General features: G+C 40.1%; 1 protein-coding gene across 1 annotated transcript; it reads left to right on the forward strand.

Annotated features, from left to right (window-relative positions):
- Nucleotides 1-1,271: 1,271 nt before the first annotated feature.
- Nucleotides 1,272-26,572, forward strand: LOC122655539 (dynamin-related protein 4C-like; the record flags this gene model as incomplete). The annotated part of the gene is made up of 2 exons (XM_043849731.1): nt 1,272-1,293; nt 24,622-26,572. Coding segments are annotated over 2 exons (1,971 nt in total), but the record flags the coding sequence as incomplete, so codon positions are not given.
- Between the last annotated feature and the right edge of the window lie 314 nt (nt 26,573-26,886).

A 26,886-nucleotide genomic window follows, 5' to 3' on the forward strand; every position in this document is an offset into this window, starting at 1 on the left:
TCATCGAAGCCATCCACCACTCGCAGGTTCAGCCGCCTGATGGTCGTCAGAATGTCAATACCTCCCACTTGATTAAGGTATAGGGATTCCTTCTAAGTGAACAATAGGTCCTTGCTCCTCCAATGGACACGTTGATAACGCCGGCCAACTGTGCTGCAATGAAGGCTATAGGAACCCCCTTGACACATGAAACAACCCGATAATTCTGTATGCCTGGGTTCTCGGTGTCCATATTTGTATAGAATGGCAAATGAGTTGTAGGTAGTATGGTTCAGGAAGGTTGAGAATGTTGGTCCACCCCAATGCCTCGAATCTCTGCCCCACCATGGAAGCTTTGAGATCATCCAACACTACATCCCGCCCTTCCACTATATTTTTTTAAAGCGGAAGTAGTCTGGGTAAAGCTCTGGGTCCTCTATCTTTTGAAACCATAGTGGATCTAGGACAGTTGGTGCAACTTGTTCAACGCATGCACGCTGTGTTATTGGAGCCATTGATTGTTTTAACCTGCAGCTAAAAGCCAAGATTGATAGCAAATTTGTACCTTGAATGCTAAGGCCTAAGTAGATGATCAATGTAAGGTTGTGAAGTTCAAAACCTAGTCCTTGATTTTCCTTCCAAAGCAAATTAAATTTCAGCAGGATTCTTAGGCTAGAAAATTCTGATTTTATCCAATTGTGATCTAAGAAGTTGAAAAAAAGGGAAGGCATGGCCATTATGTGAATGACATGATAAATAATGAAGATTCATGGTCATATTATGCCTAGGACATGATATTTTATACAAAGTAGTAAGTTCAAACAAGAAGTAGACTTGTTCGATCATGGAGCATGCCTTGGGCTTCAAAAAAAAAAAAAAAAAAAAAAAAATTTCAGATTTTGTGATTGGAAGTTTGAATTTTGAGAAACAAGTAAAGTTGGCTTGTGACCACTCAAAGGATGTAAACTAAGCCCTATCTAGTAAGACCGATTCATACATGGCAAAAGAGAAGAGGAAAATTTGAGTAGGTTTTGGTTTTTCCAAAATCCAACCTAAATCCTTGAGTTAGATGCCAAGATCGTATGCAAGCCCTTGTATAGGTTGCTTATGGTGAGAAAATGGTTAAGATTAGATTGTGAACAGTCTACTGAGCAAAAGAAAGCAAAACCCCAAGTTTCCAAAACCTAAATTGTGTTTTGGGGTTTCTCCTTGAGAGAACTCGATGGGAGAGAGAAAGATCTTACCTGAATGCGATTGGATGTTGTTGAGGAGTAATTTGGAGCACTAAAATCCACCGAGGAGGGAAGAGAGAGCAAGAACGATCACGGCTTTTGGTTCTTCAAATGTATTAGAGTTGTGTTTTGAAGGAGGGAAATAAACCTCTAAGTCGTGGGTTTTAAAATTTTAATTTTGGGCCATGCGGTTTCATCCGTGGATTCAATTTTGTGAAACCGACTGAGAATCCGTGAATTTCTAATAACAAATTTGGTTTGTGAAAGCTCGGATTTACCCGTGGTTGCAACTTACGAAACCACACCTAAAACCGCCCAAGCCATAAAGGATTTTCTTGCCCTGTCTTGATGAACCAACCTATGTTAGGCTTTTATTACTTCTATTTGATGTTTCCCTCGCCTCTCTTGTGGCATATCTTACCCCGGTAACTTAAGCTTTATCTTGGCAAATAAAAGTATAGAAGTGAAATGCCTATAAGATGTGAAAATTGTATTGTGACAAGAGCATGTAAGGGAAATGAGACATGATAACCATAGGAAGATGTTTGGAGTGAAGAGAAATGAATAAGATCAATGCACATGTAAAATCCATGTGAGATTCCTAATGCGTGGATGTGAATAATGAGATCAATGTGAACAACATATACTTTTGGCGACTTTACATCCCAACCAATATCAAACAAACAAGTTATTGGATGAAAATACCCCAACAAAAGACAAGAATTATTTATTTGAGGAAAAGAGGAAAGATTCTAAGGATTTTTATTAACGATCATGTATACAAGAGAATATGCTTGAAGATAAGACAATGGGATAATTTTCTATGAGATTTTATGGCATGTAAAAGAATTAGATTTGAACTTGGAGAGTTTTCCCAAAATATTGTGAATTGAGGATTTTACTATAACTAAAACCTGAACATAATCCAAGTAAAATTCAACTATATATGATAAACCTAGCAACAATCTCTAAAATGCTTGCAAAGACTTGAAATTTATAAAAGATGCAATAATCAAACAAGGATCCAACAACTTAGTGGTGCCATCGATCAAATAGGACTTGATTTACACCCAAAAACCCTAGTCTCAATCGATTTGGCATGGATTTGGTGTACATGGCCATGAGATTACAAGCAAAGTCAAGACATGATCACAACTTGAAATGATTCATCCCAAATCCAAGAAAAGAGAAAGTAGGAATGGGAAGAAAGCCATATCTTGAACAAGTGAGAGTTAAACCTTGAGGCTTAAGATTACAAGAAAAACCACCCAAGGGAAGCTTGAAAGGAAGTCCCTGTAGAGCTTTTTCTCCCTGCGGTTATGTTCCTTTCTTTGGAGCCAAAAGTGAGTTTTAAAACTCGCGGCTCTGTTATATTAAATTTCTGCAAATGAACGAACGAGCAAATCCACTTATCGTGAATCCACTCCGCATAAAACTTGAAATTATCATTATAAATCTGTGCGGATCAACGAACGGATCCACACTCATGCATCCGTCCGTAAATCCGTTTGACTTAAACCCTCTTGGCCATTGAGACTTTTGAGATTGGACAAACGAACGGATTCGCATTCCACATCCGCCCGTTAGTCCACTCTCCCTATTTTCGCGGAGGGGCCATGAATGCACCCGAGTGCTGACGTCGCTCGTGAGTCCACCCGATTTCTTTTAGGATTTTTAGCTTGTTTTGGAGACCTTTGACTACACTTATATGTGATGATTATGTGCCTATACCCTAGATCGGACACCCCGTTGTGTGACCCATTTGTGGGAACCACCTAAGTCTAGTCAATACCTTGAATTGAAAGAGGTTAGGACTTGTACCCGATTGGGCCAGCTAATAAAAAGTAGCAGGCATTGGTAACCGCTGTGACTCCTCTCTTACATAAAGGAAGAAGAGTTACCTTTGAGGATAAAGACCTTCGATCCTATGAATTTAAAGACCCGAACCTTATGGATAGAGAAACCTAAACCTATACGGGTAGAGACCCTCAATGGGGTGCGTAGGAAAGGAAAGTAATAGACTGGTTTATTTGAGTAAGCCATGAAGGTCACGTGTATTTGGAAGTCATTCATAACACCTCAAGCTAGTGACGACTCTATTTGAACTTTACTTGGTCCATCCAAACCTTGTTTAGACTCATAGAGAAAGTCCTACACCATGATTTGACTTTCCAAAAAAAAAAAAAAAAAAAAAGACTTAGTGAACCGTACCTGAGAACTTCTTGTTCTGGTGGATTGACCTAGATGACAAATATGTCCATAGGGATTTGAATGTAATTATTGAATCTATGCCTACATATTGGTGTGATAAATATATATAGATATCCCTTAGAACCTTGGACTTGTGTGACTAGAGTGATTCTCTGGTACTACAAGTATGACCTTACATCGACCTTGCTGTGTAACTAGTTGGTGCCCTGACCTTGGTTGACCAAACCTTAGGGTAATGAAGAATGAATTTAATGACCGGATAGGTTAAATTATGGAGACTGCTTAAAGAGTTGACTTGGACAAAAGCTAGTAAAGGTTGTTGGTTCTCGAAAGAGGACTGATGTGGACTCTTTCCTGTGGGATAATTGTGTTATAGGTTTAAAGGTTGTGAAAGCTAAAACTGAAGGATGTAACAAAATCTTCTCCAACGACAGATATGAATGGGGTAATGGATCACCAAATGCGTTCCCTCCGTACTGGGAGTGAACAATAGGAGATTCCATCAATATTCCAAATCATTCTAAAGTTGGGTTAGGTAATGAGACAACCAGATGTGAAAGCCTTCAGAATGTGAACCCTATGTTGGGACATGGACAGGTTAAATCCTGTAACCCAAGACTGACCAGAGTAGTGAAGGCTAGAATGGTATCACCTGATCTGGAAGATTTAGGGAACTCTGTTCCTTGAGACTTAACTTAGTAGTTGGAACCCTGTTTTCTAGGGTTATTGTGAACCACACCCCTGTGGTAATGTGACCCTGTAAGGAAAAGAGAATTGTGGAACCTGACTTGCTTGTGCCATGTAGGACACTGCCTCATCTTGACTCGACCTTTGACTTAGTTCAAGATGTGGGTGACTTGGGATGTTGTTATCCAATAGTCCTTATCACTTGAGACCCTAGCTGCCTCAAATTTCGGGGACGAAATTTCTTGTAAGGTGGGGAGGATGTTATACCCGCACCCCGGATCATAATTAATTATTATTTCTTCCCCGTGACGTGTGGTTATCACTGCCACGTGCTGGTGAGCTGTTCTCACTGGTGGTCAAACCCAGTTACAAATTATTGACCATGATACGGGCTTACCATTGACACACCATGGCAATGGAGAAGTAAGTTTTAGCCCTTGGCTTATTTATTTATCTTTTTCCTCGATGCCCTCGAAGTGCGGGTCAAGATTTAGACCGCCCGGGCTATTTTAGTTGAGTTGGGAATATTCTATTTGTGGGTCCCCCTTATTTAAGGGAGCGTGTGATGGGCTTATAATCCCATGGTGGATGGACCCATCCCCAAGTGGGTTCTTTTCTATTTGAAACCTGTGGGCAAACCCATTTAGTTAAGAGGCCCATTCAACTTGAGGGCCCATTTGACTCTATTTGACCCAAAGATGGGTTAACCCATTCCTGTACCCTAAATAAGACCATGGGTCAACCCATTAAGCCCTCTTGACCCATTTAACTTAAACTACCCATTTGGCCTAATGACCCATTTATCTTGGATCCACCCATTTAACTATTTGACCCATTTAACTTAAAGGACCCAAGCCCATTTTCTATAAATAAGACAAAGGGGGGGGAGAAGGATTCATTTTCATTTCTTCTCCCATCTAGCCTAAATCGTGGAAGAGAGAAAGAGGAGAGAAAGGAGAAAGAAGAAAGAAGAAAGAAGAAAGAAGGAAAGAAGAAAGAAGGAAGGAGAAAAGGAGGAAGAAGGGTGGAGAATCTTGGTTGGAGGTTTGAAGATCACTTCTTGGAGCCTCAACATGGAGCCTTCTACCTGGGGGTGGGTAAGCCATTCAATCCCATCTCTTTTCTTCTATTTTGGGTTTTGGGGTTTGGGAAATGGGAGAAATTCGACCTAGGGTTCTCTTGGAACCTAAGGAATCGATGGAACCTCTAAACCTAGACTATGGTGGAGTTATTTCACTCCATTACAAGCCCTAAGCCTAAGTAATCTCTTTCCATTTAAGAAATTGAAGGTTTCTAACATATTATGTCCTAATTTAGGTTCTCTTTGTTTTCTCTTAAATCCATGGGATTACATGGACCTAATGAGGTCTTAGAACCCTAATGGACCTAGGAGGAAGCTTTCTTGAAGCCTCCCTACCTTTAAACCCCTTGGAAAATGAATCCCTAGTGAGAAACCCTTCAATTTTCGGTTCTGCAGGTATGTGGTTTTACACTCGGATTCAGTTTTCTGAAACCACACCTGCAACCGACCTTGACTAAAACTATCCTAAGCCCCTGGTTAGCTAGGATTTACATGTGGTTTCAGACCTGCAAGAAACCACCCTGAAATTACCTTTCCGAGAAGGCCCCTGTGAAGGTCGGATTTACACTCGGATTCAGTTTTCTGAAACCACATCTGCATCCGACCTTGACTAAAACTGTCCTGGGCCCCTGGTTTCCTAGGATTTACACTCGGATTCAGTTTTCTGAAACCACATCTGCATCCGACCTTGACTAAAACTGTCCTGGGCCCCGGGTTTCCTAGGATTTACATGTGGTTGCAGAATTTGGGCATGAAACCACTCCTGCAACCACTTCACTTCTGAAACCTTATACTTAAATGATTAATGGGAGACCTTTTGGGGATCCGTCCCTTTACTTAATTAACCCTATTTTCACTCTTTATTTAGGTTTAAAGTTTTCATCTTGTGACGTGTTACTTGATTTCGGCGATAACTCATAACATCGGGGCATAACACATATTGTGAGTGGGTTTGGTTGTTTGGGCTTGATATTATTATTGCATTGTATATTATGTCATCATTATAAATTATTAAGCATGCTTGTGCATATTACATATTTTATATATGAATGTTATGATGTAAATTGGAGATGCTTTACTTTGATGGGTCTCGGTGCGGTGGGTGCGGTCTGAACCCCGGATATATATATAATTATGAAGAAATTATGTTGAATGTCATGTTGAATCTGTATGCGCCGTGCCGTGCTGGTAACCGGGCACTAAACCGGATGAAAAGTTGATGCGCCGGATTACCTCTCGGGACGATAGGACTTGCATGTAGCTGTGGCTAGGATTTTACACCCTTATGCTACGACCCTTACCAACAGGGGTTTAGGTGTTGGGTAATCAGTACACCGGATTCTGTGGAGGTGGGAGAGGCCAGTCATGGTAGTATTGGTTATCAGGGGTCTGCCACTGAGTGGTCTTGGAGGCTTCGATCGGCGTAGGTCCCAGGTGACAATTGAGGTTTCATTGTGGCGATAAGTTAAGTGACCCACAGTGTCTCCCGAGTTGTCACAGTAGCATATGCCATTGACTTAGTTGTGATGTTAGGTGGAAAATTTACTTAACATATGCATGCATCATTGGACTATGTGAATTGTGTGTTTGTGCATCCCCATCCCCTCACTGGCTCAGTGGAGAGCTAACCCCCTCGTGTACACAATTTTTAGATTATGATGCAGGTACGGAGGAGCCGGAAGCTGTGTTAGAGGAACATGGCAACGGGTGTCCTTGTGACAATTGTGCCTACGGGCCGTGAGAACTCTAGGGACTTGTTCCCCTTTTGTTTATTTTAGGGCGTAGGCCCATGTAAAAACATTTACTGTTATACCCTTGTTAATCATTATTAGATGGTAATGAAAAATGGATTAACTACAGTATTTATCATCTAGGCTTTGATCATCTTGTAATTATTGATTTTATACGCTTCCGCAAAACTACTGGTCATTTGGAATGTAATATTTTCCTTTCCGCACTCTGATATTATATTGTTTTAATATTAGTTATGACTGTGCGTTGGGACACTGTGTCAGTGATCCTGGCAGCTTAATAGGATGACAAGCGTTGTCCTAGTCACCCCTTATAATGTATTTTATCCCTTGTCTGGGATGGGGGTGTGACACTCCTCCTCTCCAGTTACATCTGGTGCTAAATTATCTGCTCACGCTAGTGATCCTCTAGAGAATGCCACTCTCTATCGTAATACTGTTGGAGCCCTGCAATACCTCTCTCTTACCAGACCCGACGTCACATACTCAGTCAACCAAGTGTTCCAATACATGCACACCCCTCGTACTACTCATTGGGAAGCTGTAAAGCACATACTAAGGTGTCTCAAGGGCACCATCAATCATGGCTTATTCCTCACCACATGCTCTCTTTCACATATTGCGGCATACTCCGACGCCAATTGGGCTGGTGATGTTGATGATTGTCGCTCGATTACTGGTTACTGCATTTATTTGGGTCCAAACCTCATTTCATGGGCTGCCAAGAAGCAACCAGTTGTCTCTCGCTCTAGCAGAGAATCTAAGTATCGTGCTCTGGCCGTCACTGCCGCTGAACTGTCCTGGTGCACAGTCTTCTGAAGGATCTTTGTGTTTATATCCCGGCTATTCCAACAATTTGGTGCGACAATATTGGCGCCACTAGTCTTGCAGCGAATCCCGTGTTCCATGCGTGCACAAAACACATTGAGGTGGATTACCATTTTGTGCGTGATCGTGCAACTCGGAAAGACATGCAGGTTCACTACATCTCCATGCAAGACCAGATTGTGGATCTCTTCACCAAGGGTTTGACCACCCCGCGCTTCTAGAAATTACAGGACAAACTCACTATGACTAGCAGTCCCATTGGTTTGAGGGGGGATAATAACCGTATTCCTAGCCAAACGGAGACTGATCTTATCTCTTATCCTTGTCCTAACTATCTCTTATCCTTATCATATACTTGTATCTATTTGAATACCTAGAATCATAGAGTAACTAAACCTCCACTCTCTTGTATAAATATAAATCAATACGGCATACAATTCAAGCTTTGAATCAATATTTTCTTCAGTGTTTTAACTACCCTGTTGATGCCTCCGTGTGCTCCCATTGTCCCATTGGCCCCACACATAGGCAGGGCCTCCCTCTTCGCACATAGAACTCTTCTCACCACCAACCCCCCCCCCCCAAAAAAAAAAAAACAAAAAAACCAATCCAAATACAAACCTTTAAACTACTTATTTCCATTGTAAAGATTTCACCTACATATTAGTAAAGCTTCCCCTTAGCACAATAAAAGTAAAGCTCTCCACCACCACCCTCCCCTTCCCCAGAAAATACATGTAAATATAAATACTAACACTAACATACCATAGTACTAAACTAGACAGTATCATCAACTACACCTTCAGTGAAATGGACCACCATGGAAGAGAGAACACGAAGGGGTTGGGTGGGTGGGTGGGTAATCAGAATTCAGAGACCCAGATTAGCAAAGTCATTGATGGGAGGATCAATCCGATCCATGATCTTCCCTACAACCTCCTTGGATTCCCTGAGTAACTTGATACTCTGGTTGAGCCGCTCACGCTTGGTAGCAATTGATGGAGATTCCTCTAGCAACCGTTCGATCCCACCACCACTAGGTCCCATCAACTCAGCCACTATCTCCTTCTCCATCTCTTTGTTCACCAGCTTCTGAACACTGAACACAAGATGAAGAGCCAAGCAATCCACCAATCTCTGCAACACAGCCTCCCAATAAGCAGTGATTCTCATTCTCATGTCAAATGCTTTTCCCAACAGGTCCGGATGGTACTCCCTCAGATGCTCAACTTCCACTTCACCCACGCCTTCTAAGGTCATCTTATTCCAACAGCTCAATTGCTGTATAAAGTTCATTTGTTGTCCCATCAAAGTGCTCCATTTTGACATGTATTCTGGGTTACATGTATAATCTGTGAGCTTCTCCATCTCCACCATCTCCATTACTCGTTCAACAGATTGCTCCTTCATCTTCCCCACCAGATTCTGCACCGCCCGTCTCATACAAGATTGAAGCTGTGGGTAACCATCTGCGTGGAACATCAACACATAAATAACCACAGCTCCGATGTAAGTCCAGATCTTCTCAACAAATTCGATCGGAGTATACGATATTTCCTTCACTCTGTTCCGTAATATGCTGAGAAATCCCGTGCGAGGGATGAAATTGGGAAGCTCAATCCCTTTGGCTTCCTCTAACACCTTAATTTCCTCCACTAAGAACTTTGCCGCCGGGTCTCTGCTCTTCTGGCGTAGTTCTTTGGAGTAGCCATTGAGCATATCCGCCATTCGAGCCATGCTATGCATCTCCTTCTCATCTGGGAACTCATCAAACTCACCCCTTATGAAAATTTTCCTGAGAGATTCTTTTGTAGACCCAAGAATCTGCATAAAAGCTGTAATTGCATCTGCAACATTGGATAGATGTTTGGGCAATTGGTTAAGCTCAGAAACATTGAGACTCAGCTTTTCATTGATCTTCTTCACAATGTCAGGCAAGCATTTGGCCAGACTAGTTGCTTGGATCTCCACCAGCTTCTGAGCCAAAACAGGGATACCCACAATTGATTTGTTGATCTTAAGAGAGCAGGGGATGAGATTGAAACAATCTTGCCTCCTCCCTTCTTGCTTCCTCGTATGATTCTTCTCCAATTCGATTCCTTACACAGACATAACCAAGCCCAATATTGACATCATCTGCAGTCACCTTCTCAAGAAGACCTTCAGGAGCTTGGTCAGATTTGGTGACCACAGCCAAGGTCCTCTCGCCGGTCTTGTCGACGCGTTGCGACATTCTGATCGATTCGCAGGTAGGGAAATCCACAGTAGCCGATAAGACATTGAGGATAATGCTCTCCTTTGGAGTTATATACTCCATAATTATGTCTGAAATCTGCTCGTAGATGTCTTCAGGCTGACCACGAACAGGAACCCTAGTGATACCAGGCAAATCAACCATGGTTAAATCAGGAACACCTCTCTTCTTCACAACGAGAGTGAGAGGAGTATTGGAGATTCCCTTAGAAGTACCAGCAATCTCAACGGTGGCATCTTCAATATCTTGAGCTACATGATCTTCATCTGTATGAACAACTTGGTTGAGATACTCCAAGTGAAATTCAGAGTCAGGTGATGAGTGTTGTTGAAGCCGCATAATGAGAGGAACACGAGTACAGATGCCTTGACCACGAGGGAGACTGATTCCGGCGAGGGACTCAAGGACACTGGATTTACCAGATGATTGATCGCCGACGACGACGATGGTGGGGAGCTCAATACCTTCTTTCATGACTTTTAGTTGACGTAATTTGTCGACGGTGTCGAGCAGAGGACGAATCCGGTCATTGTAAGTGATGTAGAGTGGCATGGAGTTGGGTGTGATCAAATCTGCTGCAACTCCATCACCATTACTGGAATTTCCCAAACCAAACCTCACCATTGTGTTTTCAAGAACAGAAGTACCATTTGGGCATATCGACTTCATTGAAGGAAAAAAAGAGATTAGAGAAAGAGAGTTGGGAACAGAGAGAAGAACTAGAGAGAGTAGTATTTGGTGACTATGAAGAAATGGTGACTAAGCTTTATAGACGGTAGAGGGAAGGGAAGAAGCAGAGAAACCAGAGAGTGTGAAAGAATTTAAAGGCTGACAGATTATTATTATTATTATCCTGACCAATGGAGAAGAAGCAGGTAAGAAACTCCATGAAATGTGTCAAAAGAAGATTTTACTAATATCTAGGGAGAAAATGGTATTTTCACTACGAGAAGACTTGACTTGACGAACACCTTTTGATGTGTTTCTTAATTTTTTTAATGGCCCAATACTTGCAGAGAAGGAATCTGGTTCCTTTTTTTTGGTACGAGAAGGAATCTGGTTCCTTTTTTTGGTACGAGAAGGAATCTGGTTCCTAGCAGTTCTTTTATGAGCGGGTTCAAAAAAGATGGCTGTTTTTCTTTCCACGCTTCCTAGTTATTATTGGGTTAGAATGTAGGATTGGTGGTATGGAGTACTAGCCTGCTAGGTCTAGGAGATATTTGTTGGGGATAATTTTTTTCTTTTTTTGGTAGAAAAGAGTTTTACTGATCAATTGGCTTGCATTGGACTTCAAGCATACAAAAACGATGAAGCCAAGGAGTGGAAATCAGTGAATCTGTTGTACACATGATAGATAGGGCCTTCCTAATAAAGGCATCTGCAACAGAATTCAGATCCCTTGAACTAAAGTGAAAAGAAACAGAAACAAAAGAAGAACATAGAGATCTACAACCAGCAAAGGCCACTGTCGCATCAAGAGGGGGTAAACAAGTAGCACCCCCTGTAGAAAAGTGACAACCTCACTGTTATCCGACTCTAGCTGCAGATGAGTAACTTCCAACGAGACGGCCTTTGACAAGGCTGTACAAATAGCAAGGGCTTCTTCTCCATGACCCACAGAAGAGAAGCGACAGGGCATCGAGAGAGCATTAACCTGAATTATTATCATACCTTTATATTTAGTCTATATTTGCCGATAGTCCCTTGTTCCATACTTTTACCTCCCTTTCTTCCTTGATATTTTAAAATGCCTAAATTACCCTTTACAATCAATCTCTCTGGCTCTACACACCACAATTTCTATCAAGCCAAGTGTTCTTAGCAGGAGCTCCTCCTTGTTGTTCAGACCTAGATTTTCCTATATCGACAACATCACTAGTGTTTTGCGTAATAATATGTTGTTATGGTCGCCTAAGAATTCCTGGGATTGGATTCTCCTAACCCAGTTATCTTTCTTTGACTTCTCTATGTTGATACAAAAAAATAAGGAAGATAAATGAGAGAAGAGAAAGGAGAGGAAGAAAAAGTTCAGTTACATAGTCCAACGTGATTATAAAATTATAGGAGACTCAACTACTAATGCAACATGTTATCTTATCTCTCTATTACTAATTTATAGAAGAGTAGTTATCCAACGTGCCTTTCTATTTTTTTTATTATAGAAAGAAAGGCAATTCATTCATGCGCACCAAACACCAAACAAAGAAAATCACAACACATAAAATAGATAGAGAATATGATAAACGCAAGGTATGGATATAAGATATCCAAAACCAAGGAATGAAAATTGACCCGGTCTCACATGCCATTGACAAGGGATGGATAAACAATAGGAGTACATGTAATTTGCTCAAAAATTTAAGATAAGGGGATTTTTGAGTAAATAAAATAAATATAAGGAAGTGATACTAATTACCCCTATTTTTTTATTTTTATGATAAAAAAAAAAAAACTTCAGGCGCTGTTCTCTGTGCCGCAGCGCAGCTTGCGTCCAGACACATGGGGATGGGCACAATGACCACCCTGCTCCCCCTGCAAAAGCTATCCATCTGCCTGAAAGCAGACTGCGCTGCGACATAAAGAACATTCTCCCAAAAAACTTTTAGCTTCTTTTTCCAAGGAAAACCAAAACTTTATAAGAAGATTTGAAGCGTATCCATTCGAGTTTGATTAACAGAGTGAGAACATTGGTTTTGCTTGGCATAATCATGGGTTCAGATTCCTTGTTGACGAAGAAACCTAAATTTTAAAAATTTTTTTTCTTTATCTTTTTAATTTTGACGTCTATTGGTAATGGACGACAACTCAATAATGGAGTTCGGAGTTCGTACGATGATTTGGACCTTTTGGCGCAAAGGTTAATGATAAAGCCAAATGCTTGTACGGTTTCTCTCTTTCATTTATCACCAAAAGGGCTATTGAAATTTTTTTTCGTAACTCCCTTTTGGTCGGATCAGATCCTCTCTAGTGTGCTAGCGCCTTCAGAGCGCATCCAACGGCTTAGAGCATCTGGACACGTATCCCGAGTTCCTCCAACCGTTTGGAGTAAAGGTGTAAATTGGTTCCAATCGTATGAGGTCAGGACCAAATCGGTCCCATTTACCTAATCAATTCCAAGTTTGATATCCATAAGCGTTTATTAATGGGTGGGATTGATGGATCAATTCGTATCGGTATCGGAGGAAATTGATATCTTTTCCTAATCGATCCTGTATCAATGGATCTCAACGGTCAAAATGTAAAAAAAAAGAAAGAAAAACAATCATTTTTTTGTGGAACAAGAGTAAATCTGTTCGATTCAGATTGAAACGATCCGATCCAAATAAGTATCGGCCATGACCGATACCGATTACTAAAACCCTGTTTCCAAATACTATTTTGATGTACAAAATTCCAAATGTTTTTACGAAAACAACTAACTTAATATCCATTTCTAAGCATCCAAATATAATTAAATGGCCAAAAAGAACGCCTCCTGATCGTATAGCTCATATGGCCCTGTGCCCTAACACAGGGCACGCTAAATGGCCTCTACACCCCATTTCTAAGCAATAAAAATAGTTTGAGATTTTGACTTTTAGAACTTTGAACTCTTTTTCTTTTTCCTGTTTGTCATTTGGATCGAGAACTCAATAATAGAGGTTCGATTCACGCGTTGTATGATGTCTCTATTCCCTTTCACTGATTCATCACCAAGGAGAAAGGGCCAAAGCTTACCTTCCTTTATGTACGAGTGAGAATATTTATAATTTCATCCTAAAAAAAGAATGTTTGTAATCACTTTTTTAAGAGATGGGTCCATCATTGTCGATCGACTAGGTGATAAAATGTATTGAAACCTAACTTATATTTCCCTTGGTTTTTGTGAATTTGTTGTTCATGGGGTGAAATGGTAACTTAGACGAAAATAAATCCTCTCTAATTTCTTGAAAGTACACTGGGGTGTGGTTTGGGTTTGAGAGATCGACACCTGGTAGACGTGACTTTCAACGGTGCCAAGCTTGAAAAGAAAGAAAGAAAGAAAAAAACTTGATTCAATCGACCTCGGACCATTGGACATCACACTTGTCAGGTGTCGACCTCTCAACCCCAAACAGCCAAACTACGATTTCAAGGAATTGGAGAGGATTTTAATCATACTTAGGCAATGTTTGGTATGTATTCTTCGAATGCATTCCAAGTCGATTTTGCATTCTCGGATAATAAAAATAGTTGTTTTTATCACTCAAGAATGTGAAATTGACCTAGAATGCATGCCAAACACAGCCTAATTGCAAATGTATAATCCCCTCCTCCTACTCCTCACCACACATGGGGAAAAAATAAAATACAGCCCACCTGTCCACTACTTAGTGATGACAAGTTGATAAGTCTCATATATACTATCTTCTTCCACATTTCTTTACTCTAATGTACTAATCAACATATTGATTTTTTTTTTTTTGGATTTTCATCCTCTCAAGTGCGGTGTAGTGCACCACACTTAAGAATCTAACCGTAAAAATATGGGCAGTGGCGGCATCTTTTTATCCTCTCAAGTGTTGGGTGGATGATTGGATTCTTAAGTGTGGTGCACTGAAAGGATAAATTTCCTTTGTTTTCACAACCTGTGATTGTTTTTTTTTTTTTTTTTTTTGATGAGAAAATAAAATATATTACAACTAGGCAAAAGATACTGAGATGCAGTTCCTTGCTTGAGCATTTTTAGCTAGGTTATAAGCCACTGAAAACAGAAAGGGTCTCCCTTAGTACTAAACATAATGTCTTGTCCTATGCTATTTATATACACAAATTCCTTGAGAAGAGGCCAAGGCCAAGGAGTATGTGTTGGAGTTGGAAGAGACTCGGCAATCCGTTGATTAGAGCACCACACTTCTTTCACCTTCAACCTTAGGCTGGACGCATGCTCGAGACCTATACGGATACTAATTAATTCTGGTTCCATATGACGAGACGAATTAAAATTCCCTGCAGCAAACAAAGCAAACTTGTCATCTAGCAAAAATATATAAGACCATCCTGCTGAATTCACTCCTGGTATCTGATATCCTGCATAGATTAAAACAAGATAACTGAATTTCGGCAAATGGGAAAAATTAGATAATATTAACTCCTCATTATGAGAAAAAACATCATGGGACGAAAATGAGGGGGGGCGGGATAAGTCTAAATTAACTATCCATTTTTCAATACTCTTCATTACCCAGACTGGATCCGCCTTCTCTAGACCAAGCACGACCTTGTTTCTAACAACCTGTGATTGTTGATCATTACATTTAGTACTCATTCATGATGGATTTCAATACCAGAGTTCTTTTAGGCACAAAGAAACCCAAAACCCCCTAAAATACACCAAATTGCTTACAATAAAAGAAGATGACAGAAATATTGTCAATGTCCAACTCGTTATCCATGACTCATACAATTTATGTTTCAGTCATGGCTCGAGCTGGGAAGAACCTGACTTTTAAGGATATTATTTTGATGACCCTTTTGAGTTCTGGTTATAGCCTTCTTGGTTTGGCTTCCATAAGTATTCTTGTGGCAGTTTTGAAAGAAAATAAAACTTAAGGAGGAGGGTAGTTACTCTTCATAGGATTGATCGTCTTGCCTTACCATTCAACACAATTGCACCTCTGGGTCTATCCTTATCCACCAAGCGCAACCACCGGACGTTTTCCTTCACAGTGAAACTCTTAGATTGGGGTTTCTTAATGGCATCTTCAAGTTTCTCTAAAGCGGCAGAGTTTAATGAAAACTCTACTTTTTCTTTGAAGCCATGGACTTGTATGTTACCTTAAAACCATCTCCACCTTGGTGAATGTGATGGCATCTTTTAGTATGCTACATGTTCCTTGTATCTAATTGATTGATACTCCTTGAGCCTCAACTACTCAACCACAACGTTTATTGGATAAGGGGGGTAAGGTCTCTTATAGGTGAAGCCTGATCTCAGTCTCGAAAGTGTTGTGGTGATTCTTCGACGGGTCGTTTCACCTTCAAAAATCACTAGAATGGCCTAAAAGTTTATACAAAAGCGCCATAGGCCCTAACCCCTGTAGAGCTCATCGAGATCTTCGATTTGATATCTATTTCAACATATATTAGGTTCAGGTCCAAACCAGACCGAATGGATCTTGGGTTTCTTGGGACAGTTCTGTACTTTCTGGATTAGGGTTTTCTTATCTCTTCGAGAGGGTGTGAGATTGAGGGTTTTGTATTTTTGCTTCAAAGAAGTAGTGAAATCGTTCTATCACTCGGCCGTAGATGTAGCATTCCTACTTGGAGGTGAACCACTTAAAATCTTGTCTTGTGTGATTGTCTTCTCTTTAACTTTGTTTTTCTTCTGCAAATCGCCATTATGGACATTGTTTTTCTAACAAGGTCTACGTTGCAGTTACATACATCAGCCAACATTCTCCTACATGCATATAATGCCACATGGCAAATTGTGGCTTGAGTTGTATACTTGATGTATGGCCATGCTATAACATCTGAGCTCAATTTTTATGGACTGCTTTATGTTCAAAATGAAAATTATAATAAATGAATTATGTGAATTCATGTCAAATAAGTAGGTAACTCCCTTCCATGTATTATAATGAGCTATCATTTTCAAAATATACTCTTATGTGGCAAGCTTTTACCATGAAATCAGCCCTATGGTCCATTTTAGGTCCAAACTTGAGTCTTCCTGTTTACGGCAGCGCCCCCAAGTAGGTATTCGACAGAGCTTTCCTAACAAAACCTGTTGTAATCCCCTACCATGCTTGACTACGCCTTAGAAGATTTAGAAGTCATCACATAACAACTTTTTTGTTTATTAACAAGTTGGTTTGAGAACCCTTCATATCTACCAATAAATCCCATAATCTACTTTAAAGAATTTTTCAAACTCTTTGTAAAAATAATCATATCGTCTGCAAAGAGACTATGAGAAATACCTGGACAGGCCGTAGGAAGTTGAAAATAGGCTGCTCTGCCTTCCACAAACAGATTCTTTGGTCCCATGCTAAGCACTTCTTCTACAAAAATGAATAAAGGAAATAAAAGATCCCCGTAAACCTCTTGTTGATTTGAAAAAGTCAATCGGACCTCCACCCAATACCACTGAAAACCAACAATTTTCATGGTTTTCTTGATTAAATCAATCCACGCCCTAGCAAACCCGAATTTGGATAGCACCACATAGAGAAACTTCCATTCCAATTGGTCATAAGCTTTGGCCATATCCATCTTAAGAATCACATTGCCGCCCTGTGTCTTCCTATTCAAATCCTGCACCACCTCTTGGACTAACGCTATATTGTCATGATTGCATCTGCGTTGAACAAAAGCTCCCTGCTCTTCTGAAATTAAATTAGGGAAGATACTAGATAGAGGCCAATCTTGAAGCAATAATTTTCGCAATAATCTTGTAAGAAAAATTACATAGACTTATAGGCTTAAAACCAGACATTACCTTAAGGCTCTCTTTCTTCGGAATGAGAACTAGATGGGCCGATGTATAACTTCTTGGCAAAAAACCTCTTGTGAAAAAATCTTTAATCACTGCTCAAACATCGCCACCCACCACCTCCCAACAAGAGGTGAAAAAATGCCCAGAGAAACCATCACGACCCAACACATTATCAATGGAAATGGAGAAAACCGCATCTTTCACCTCCTTGAGGGACGGGGAAAGAAGAAGAAAATTATGATCTTCCTCTGAAACCAGGCTTGGGATACACACTTAACAACCCCTCATTAAACCCACAACTTTGTGATGAAAAAATATTCGAAAAATGCCACACCGCCTCAGCCTTCACCTCCTCCACACTAGTAAACCAACTACCATCATTAGCTTTTATTTTCTCAATTCCAGCTCTCTTTGTTCTCACTATACACCATCGTATGGAAAAACTTAATTAGTATTTCTTTTTCCCTCCTTAATCCATAAGACCCTTGAAATCTGTCACCAAAAAATTTCCTCTCTTGTAGGAGGACAAGTTGGAGACCTTTTTCTCGCTTTTACTAAGACATACCTGACATGATCATTAAGGTTTTAGTCAAATTAATTGATCGTCAGGGGCATTTTGTAGCTTTGGAAAAATTCTTTGAAAAGATCAAAGAATACAAATTGAGACTGAACCCCAGAAATATGCGTTCGAAACTATAACAGAAAAACTTCTTGGATTCCTAATGAGTGAAAGAGGAATAGAAGTAGATCCAGATAAGGTAAAGGCAATAACAAACACACCATCACCAAAGACCCAGAAAGAAATCAGAGGATTTCTTGGTCGGATTCAGTACATCAGTCGGTTCATAGCCGAATTGACTTCCACATGTGAGCCCAATTTCAAGCTGTTGAAGAAAGATCAAGTAAAGGAATGGGATGGGACTCATCTTCTTGAAATCCCTCATGGCTTTCTTTCCATCAAGTACAATACCATGCTGACAGCCACCTTAATCGTGTTGGTTCTCTATCTATTTTATGTGTGGTGATTTTCTTTGTTTGGTGTTAGGTGTGCATGAATGAATTGTCTTTCTTTCTATAATAAAAAAAATAGAAAGGCACGTTAGATAACTACTCTTCTATAAATTAGTAATAGAGAGATAAGATAACATGTTGCATTAGTAGTTGAGTCTCCTATAATTTTATAATCACGTTGGACTATGTAACTGAACTTTTTCTTCCTCTCCTTTCTCTTCTCTCATTTATCTTCCTTATTTTTTTGTATCAACATAGAGAAGTCAAAGAAAGATAACTGGGTTAGGAGAATCCAATCCCAGGAATTCTTAGGCGACCATAACAACATATTATTACGCAAAACACTAGTGATGTTGTCGATATAGGAAAATCTAGGTCTGAACAACAAGGAGGAGCTCCTGCTAAGAACAACTGGCTTGATAGAAATTGTGGTGTTTAGAGCCAGAGAGATTGATTGTAAGGGGTAATTTAGGCATTTTAAAATATCAAGGAAGAAAGGGAGGTAAAAGTATGGAACAAGGGACTATCGGCAAATATAGACTAAATATAAAGGTATGATATTAATTCAGGTTAATGCTCTCTCGATGCCCTATCGCTTCTCTTCTGTGGGTCATGGAGAAGAAGCCCTTGCTATTTGTACAGCCTTGTCAAAGGCCGTCTCGTTGGAAGTTACCCATCTGCAGCTAGAGTCGGATAACAGTGAGGTTGTCACTTTTCTACAGGGGGTGCTACTTGCTTACACCCTCTTGATGCGACAGTGGCCCTTGCTGATTGTAGATCTCTATGTTTTTCTTTTGTTTCTGTTTCTTTTCACTTTAGTTCAAGGGATCTGAATTCTATTGCAGATGCCCTTATTAGGAAGGCCCTGACCCTATCTATCATGTGTACAATAGATTGACCGATTTTCACTCCTTGGCTTCATCGTTTTTGTATGTTTGAAGTCCAGTGCAGGCCACATGAACAGTAAAGCTCTTTTCTATCAAAAAAAGGAAAAAAATTATCCCCAACAAATATCTCCTAGACCTAGTAGGCTAGTACTCCATACCACCAATCCTACATTCTAACCCAATAATAACTAGAAGCGTGGAAAGAAAAACAGCCATCTTTTTTGAACCCGCTCATAAAAGAACTGCTAGGAACCAGATTCCTTCTCGTACCAAAAAAAGGAACCAGATTCCTTCTCTGGTACCTTTCATAGGCATCTCAAAGAACTTTTTTCCTTTTTCAATAAAATATCCTCTCATGCATGTGTCTGTGTGTTTATTAATGCTCTGGCCACAACCGTGAACTCTCCATAGTCTAGATTATGTCTATTTTGTCACATGACAAATTCCTTTTAGGAATGAAATGGAATATAAGTAGGGACTTTGGGGTCTACCTGTCGAGTTGGGCTCACGAGAACGTCCCACATGGGGTGGATTCCCATCTTGATGGCTGTGAACCATTCTCATACGTACGTAAACGTGAGCTGGAACTCCTACCTATCCACAAAATATAGATGCTAAATGAGCTGCTAAGAAACAAATACGCAAAACTCTTTTTACGTAAATCAAACCTACGTAGTTAAGAGTGTAACAGACCACTGTCTGTTGGCAGTTGCACTTGTTTATTGTATCTTTGATGGCCATCAACTGTTGATAATTATTTTTACTGTATTTCCAAGTATTAACATCATAAATCGCTTTACGCAAAAATGCATTTCTGAGCGACGTTAGTACGTTCAACAATAGGAAAAATATGGTGAGATATCTTCAGGTATGATTGACTTTGGGAGGAAAAAATCTGGTTGAAGATTGGCAGGTAAATGTCCTACAAAACTCTATCAAGATAAGTTTTTTTTTTTTTTTTTTTTTTTTTTTTACTCCGAATATTATCTGGGACCCAGGCTGACCCCTAGGAATTTATTAGATAAAATCAAATCGAAATACATGGGGGGGGGGGGGACGTAGCCCGCCTTACCCCAAACCCAAAAGGACACAATCACTCACTAGACCTCTCCAGCAAGAAAAAAACGCCTCACCCGTACAACTGAACCGGGAGAACCCAAGCTCCCTAAAACCAAAACACGGGAAGACCTGTCTTATCCTCTCTAACAATGCTAGAGAGATTAGGCGGGAGCTCCTACTGCGACATAAAAACACTATTTACTTGAGTGCCACAGACCCAATTTGCCAAGAAATCTGCCGCACGATTACTCTCCCTATAGGAGAAAGCCACATTAGCCTCTAAGGGCCATTAAGATAACTTTGTCTTAGTAGTCTGCCATTTTGAACCACAGAGAGGTCTGATGTGGTACTGTTGGATATATACCCATTGGATTAGCCCTAAGTCAATATTATGGGATCCTATATTAGCCACATGTACGTGATATTGGAGTTCTACTTTGGATACCATCCTATCTCAGTTCTTAACCTTTGTCATACTTTTGCTCTAGTATTTTCAGACAAGGGAACTAAGTTATTATAGTTGTTGATTTTAGGACTTTTACATTTCCATGTTGACTGGTACATTGGGGCTGAGACTTACCAGATGATAGATGCTCATCGAATGCTCACAAAACTAGTATTTAGTTTCCGTGCGATGAAATTTCTTTTGCAAGGTTTAGCTTCAAACTTTTGCTCTAGTATTGATGCAGGCCAGTTTTGCATCTTCTATTGTTGGAAGTTCTTATCAATCATCTCAGCAATACTTACATGAATTGGAAGGTTCCTATTATAGAAAGTATGGGATCTGCTATGGAGATACACTTTCGGAACGGGATTTTAATGGAAACCTTGGTTCACATAGTTTCCTAATTAAAGCTGTTCTTATTATGGAAGCATTGAATCTTCTATAGAATTATTTCCTATTCGATGACGATCTATACATGGAAGATTTGAATCTGAAAATTCCAACAGTGTGTCAATCTTGCCGATCGGGGAATTTCTATTTAAGAGAAGATTGGATTTTTATTTTTCTGATTGAGAGTATATTGGGCTCAGTAATACCCTACAACACTTGAGAGGATAAAAATATGTCACTGACCATGTTTTTACGGTTAGATTCTTAAGTGTGGTGCACTACACTGCACTTGAGAGGAAGAAAATCCCAAAAACAAAAAATCAATATGTTGATTAGAATATTAGACTAAAGAAATGTGGAAGAAGATAGTATACATGAGACTTATCAACGTGTCATCACTAAGTAGTCGACAGGTAGGCTGTATTTTTATTTTTTTTTCATGTGTGGTGGGGAGGAGGAGGAGATTATTCATTTGCAATTAGGCTATGTTTGGCATGCATTTTAGGTCAATTTCGCATTCTTGAGTGATAAAAACAACTATTTTTATTATCCTAGAATGCAAAATTGACTTGGAATGCATTCCAAGAATGCATACCAAACGTTGCCTAATTATGATTAAAATCCTCTCCAATTCCTCGAAATCGTAGTTCGACTGTTTGGGGTTGAGAGGTCGACATCTAACAGGCACGATGTTCAATGGTCCGAGGTCGATTGAATCAGTTTTTTTTTTTTTTTTTTTTTTCTTTCTTTCTTCTCAAGCTTGGCACCGTTGGATGTCGCGCCAATCAGGTGTCGATCTCTCAAGCCCAAACTGCACCCCAATGCACTTTCAAGGAATTGGAGAAGATTTATTTCCACCTAAGTTACCATTTCACCCATGAGCTACAAATTCACAAAAACCAAGGGTAATATAAGTTAGGTTTCAATACATTTTATCACCTAGTCGGTCGACAATCAGATCGACAAACATTCTTTTTTTTTGTTTTTTTTAGTGAAATTGGGTTTTAGTAATCGGTCTCGGTCACGGCCAGTAAACCTATTTGGATCCGACCATATCAATTTGAATCGGATAGATTTACTCCTATTCTACAAAAAAATCAGATTTTTCTTTTATATATTTTTACCGTTCATCCATTTCGATCCATTGATACATGATTGATTAGGAAAGATATCAATCTCCACCGATACCGATACGAATTGATCGATCCAAGTAATCTAATTCTGAATCTTCAAACCATACATGGAATCAATTAGGAACAGGAACCATCCCAACCATTAATAAACGCTTATGGATATCAAATGTGGAATTGATTAGGTAAATGGGACCGGTTTGATCCTGACCTCTTACGATTGGAACCAATTTACACCCTTACTCTAAACGGTTAGAGGAACTCGGGATACTTGCTCGGATGCTCTAAGCCGTTGGATGCGCGCTGAAGGCGCTAGCACGTTAACGAGGATCTGATCCCTCCAGAAGGGGGTTTCAATAGCCCTTTTGGTGATAAATGAAAGAGAGAAACCGTACAAGCATTTAGCTTTATTATTAACTTTTGCGCCAAAAGGTCCAAATCATCGTACGAACTCCATTATTGAGTTGTCGTCCAATACCAATAGACGCCAAAATAAAAAAGATAAAGAAAAAAAAATATTAAAATTTAGGTTTCTTCGTTAACAAGGAATCTGAACCCATGATTATGCACAGGCTCAGCAAAAACAATGTTCTCACTCTGTTAATTAAAATTTAAACTCGAATAGATACGTTTCAAATCTTCTTATAAAGTTTTGGTTATTCATTGGAACAAAAAGGTAAAAAGTTTTTTGGGAGAATGTTCTCTGTGTTACAACGTAGTGTGTGTCCAGACACATGAGCAGTCTGTGCAGGGGAGCAGGATGGCCATTGCGTCCACTCCCATGAGCCTAGGCATAGGTTGTACTGTGGCATAGAGAAAAGCACCCCGAGTGTTTTTTATCATAAAAATTAAAAAAAAATAGGGATAATTACTATCATTTATATTCATTTTATTTACTCAAAAATCCCCTTATCTTAAATTTTTGAACAAATTACATGCACTCCTATTGTTTATCTATACCTTGTCAATGGCATATGAGATCGGATCAATTTCTATTCATTGGTTTTGGAGATCATATGTCCATACCTTGCGTTTATCATGTTATCTATCTATTTTATTTATTGTGTTTTTCTTTGTTTAGTATTAGGTGCGCATGAATAAATAGTCTTTTTTTTTTTTACCAAAAAAAAAAGATGGAAGAGTACGTTGGATAACTATTCTTCTATAATTTAGTAATGGAGAGATAAGAAAGCATGTTATATTAGTAGTTGAGTCTCCTATAATTTTGTTATCACGTTGGACTCTGTAATTGAACTTTTATCTTCCTCTCCCTTTTCTTCCTTAATTTTTTGTATCAACATAGGGAAGTAAAAGAAGGCTAACTGGGTTAGGAGAATCCAATCTCAGGAATTCTTAGGCGACCATAACAACATACTATTACGCAAAACACTAGTGATGTTGTGGATATAGGAAAATCTAGGTCTAAACAACAAGGAGGAGCTCCTGCTGAGAACAACTGGCTTGGTAGAAAGTATGGTGGGTAGAGCCAGAGAGACTGATTGTAAGGGGTAATTTAGACATTTTAAAATATCAAAATGAAGAAAAGGACGTAAAAGTATGCTTTTCTGAGGGAATCCCTCAGAAAAAAATTTGGACCAGGGGAATATCGGCAAATATAGACTAAACACAAAGGTATGATAATAATTGGACCCCTAACATTCTAACCCAATCAATAGCAACTCGAAACGTGGAAAGAAAAACAGCCATCTTTTTTGAACCCGCTGAACCTGCTTCCTAGTTCCTTCTCTGCAAAGTCTTGGACCATTAAAAAAATTAAAAAACCACATCAAAAGGTCTTCGTCAAGTCAAGTCTTCTCTAGGGAGAAAATACCATTTTCTCCCTAGACACTAGTAAAAGCTTCTTTTGCCACATTTAATGGAGTTTCTTACCTGCTTCCTTCTCCATTGGTCAAGATAATAATAGTAATCTGTCATTATACATTTTGTGTACAGTTGCCTTTAAATTCTTTCACACTCTCTGGTTTCTCTGCTTCTTCCCTTCCCTCTACCGTCTATAAAGCTTAGTCACCATTTCTTCATAGTCACCAAATACTACTCTCTCTAGTTCTTCTCTCTGTTCCCAACTCTCTTTCTCTAATCTCTTTTTTCCTTCAATGAAGTCGATATGCCCAAATGGTACTTCTGTTCTTGAAAACAAAATGGTGAGGTTTGGTTTGGGAAATTCCAGTAATGGTGATGGAGTTGCAGCAGATTTTATCACACCCAACTCCATGCCACTCTACATCACTTACAATGATCGGATTCGTCCTCTGCTCGACACCGTCGACAAACTACGCCAACTAAAAGTCATGAAAGAAGGTATTGAGCTCCCCACCATCGTTGTCGTCGGCGATCAATCCTCTGGTAAATCCAGTGTCCTTGAGTCCCTCGCCGGAATCAGTCTCCCTCGTGGTCAAGGCATCTGTACTCGTGTTCCTCTCATTATGCGGCTTCAACAACACTCATCACCTGACTCTGAATTTCACTTGGAGTATCTCAACCAAGTTGTTCATACAGATGAAGATCATGTAGCTCAAGATATTGAAGATGCCACCATTGAGATTGCTGGTACTTCTAAGGGAATCTCCAATACTCCTCTCACTCTCGTTGTGAAGAAGAGAGGTGTTCCTGATTTAACCATGGTTGATTTGCCTGGTATCACTAGGGTTCCTGTTCGTGGTCAGCCTGAAGACATCTACGAGCAGATTTCAGACATAATTATGGAGTATATAACTCCAAAGGAGAGCATTATTCTCAATGTCTTATCGGCTACTGTGGATTTCCCTACCTGCGAATCCATCAGAATGTCGCAACGCGTCGACAAGACCGGCGAGAGGACCTTGGCTGTGGTCACTAAATCTGACCAAGCTCCTGAAGGTCTTCTTGAGAAGGTGACTGCAGATGATGTCAACATTGGGCTTGGTTATGTCTGTGTAAGGAATCGAATTGGAGAAGAATCATACGAGGAAGCAAGAAGGGAGGAGGCAAGATTGTTTCAATCTCATCCCCTGCTCTCTAAGATCAACAAATCAATTGTGGGTATCCCTGTTTTAGCTCAGAAACTGGTGGAGATCCAAGCAACTAGTCTGGCCAAATGCTTGCCTGACATTGTCAAGAAGATCAATGAAAAGCTGAGTCTCAATGTTTCCGAGCTTAACAAATTGCCCAAACATCTATCCAATGTTGCAGATGCAATTACAGCTTTTATGCAGATTCTTGGGTCTACAAAAGAATCTCTCAGGAAAATTCTCATAAGGGGTGAGTTTGATGAGTTCCCAGATGAGAAGGAGATGCATAGCACGGCTCGAATGGCGGATATGCTCAATGGCTACTCCAAAGAACTACGCCAGAAGAGCAGAGACCCTGCGGCAAAGTTCTTAGTGGAGGAAATTAAGGTGTTAGAGGAAGCCAAAGGGATTGAGCTTCCCAATTTCATCCCGCGCACGGGATTTCTCAGCATATTACAGAGCAGAGTGAAGGAAATATCGTATACTCCGATCGAATTTGTTGAGAAGATCTGGTCTTACGTCGGAGCTGTGGTTGTTTATGTGTTGATGTTCCACGCAGATGGTTACCCGCAGCTTCAATCTTGTATGAGACGGGCGGTGCAGAATCTGGTGGGGAAGATGAAGGATCAATCTGTTGAACGAGTGATGGAGATGGTGGAGATGGAGAAGCTCACAGATTATACATGTAACCCAGAATACATGTCAAAATGGAGCAATTTGATGGGACAACAAAAGAGATTTATCCAGGAATTGAGCTGTTGGAATAAGTTGAACTTAGAAGGCGTGGGTGAAGTGGAAGTTGAGCATCTGAGGGAGTACCATCCGGACCTGTTGGGAAAGGCATTTGATATGAGAATGAGAATCACTGCTTATTGGGAGGCTGTGTTGCAGAGATTGGTGGATTGCTTGGCTCTTCATCTTGTGTTCAGTGTTCAGAAGCTGGTGAACAAAGAGATGGAGAAGGAGATAGTGGCTGAGTTGATGGGACCTAGTGGTGGTGGGATCGAACGGTTGCTAGAGGAATCTCCATCAATTGCTACGAAGCGTGAGCGGCTCAACCAGAGTATCAAGTTACTCAGGGAATCCAAGGAGGTTGTAGGGAAGATCATGGATCGGATTGATCCTCCCATCAATGACTTTGCTAATCTGGGTCTCTGAAGTCTGATTACCCACCCAGCCACCCACCCCTTCGTGTTCTATAGTTTCCATGGTGGTCCACTAAGGTATAGGTGATGATATTATCTGGTTTCGTACGATAGTATGTTAGTATTTATATCTACATATATTTTATGAGGGAGTGGTGATGGTGGAGAGCTTTACTATTATTGTGCTAAGGGGAAGCTTTTACTAATATGTAGGTGAAATCTTTGCAATGGAAATAAGTAGTTTAAAGGTTTGGATTGGATTGTTTTTTTTTTTTTTTTGGGTGGGGGGGGGTTGGGAATGGGGTGGGGTGTGGAGGGGGTGGTGGTGA

The sequence above is a fragment of the Telopea speciosissima genome, chromosome 3 (assembly GCF_018873765.1).
Source record: "Telopea speciosissima isolate NSW1024214 ecotype Mountain lineage chromosome 3, Tspe_v1, whole genome shotgun sequence".
Lineage (NCBI taxonomy): Eukaryota > Viridiplantae > Streptophyta > Magnoliopsida > Proteales > Proteaceae > Telopea > Telopea speciosissima.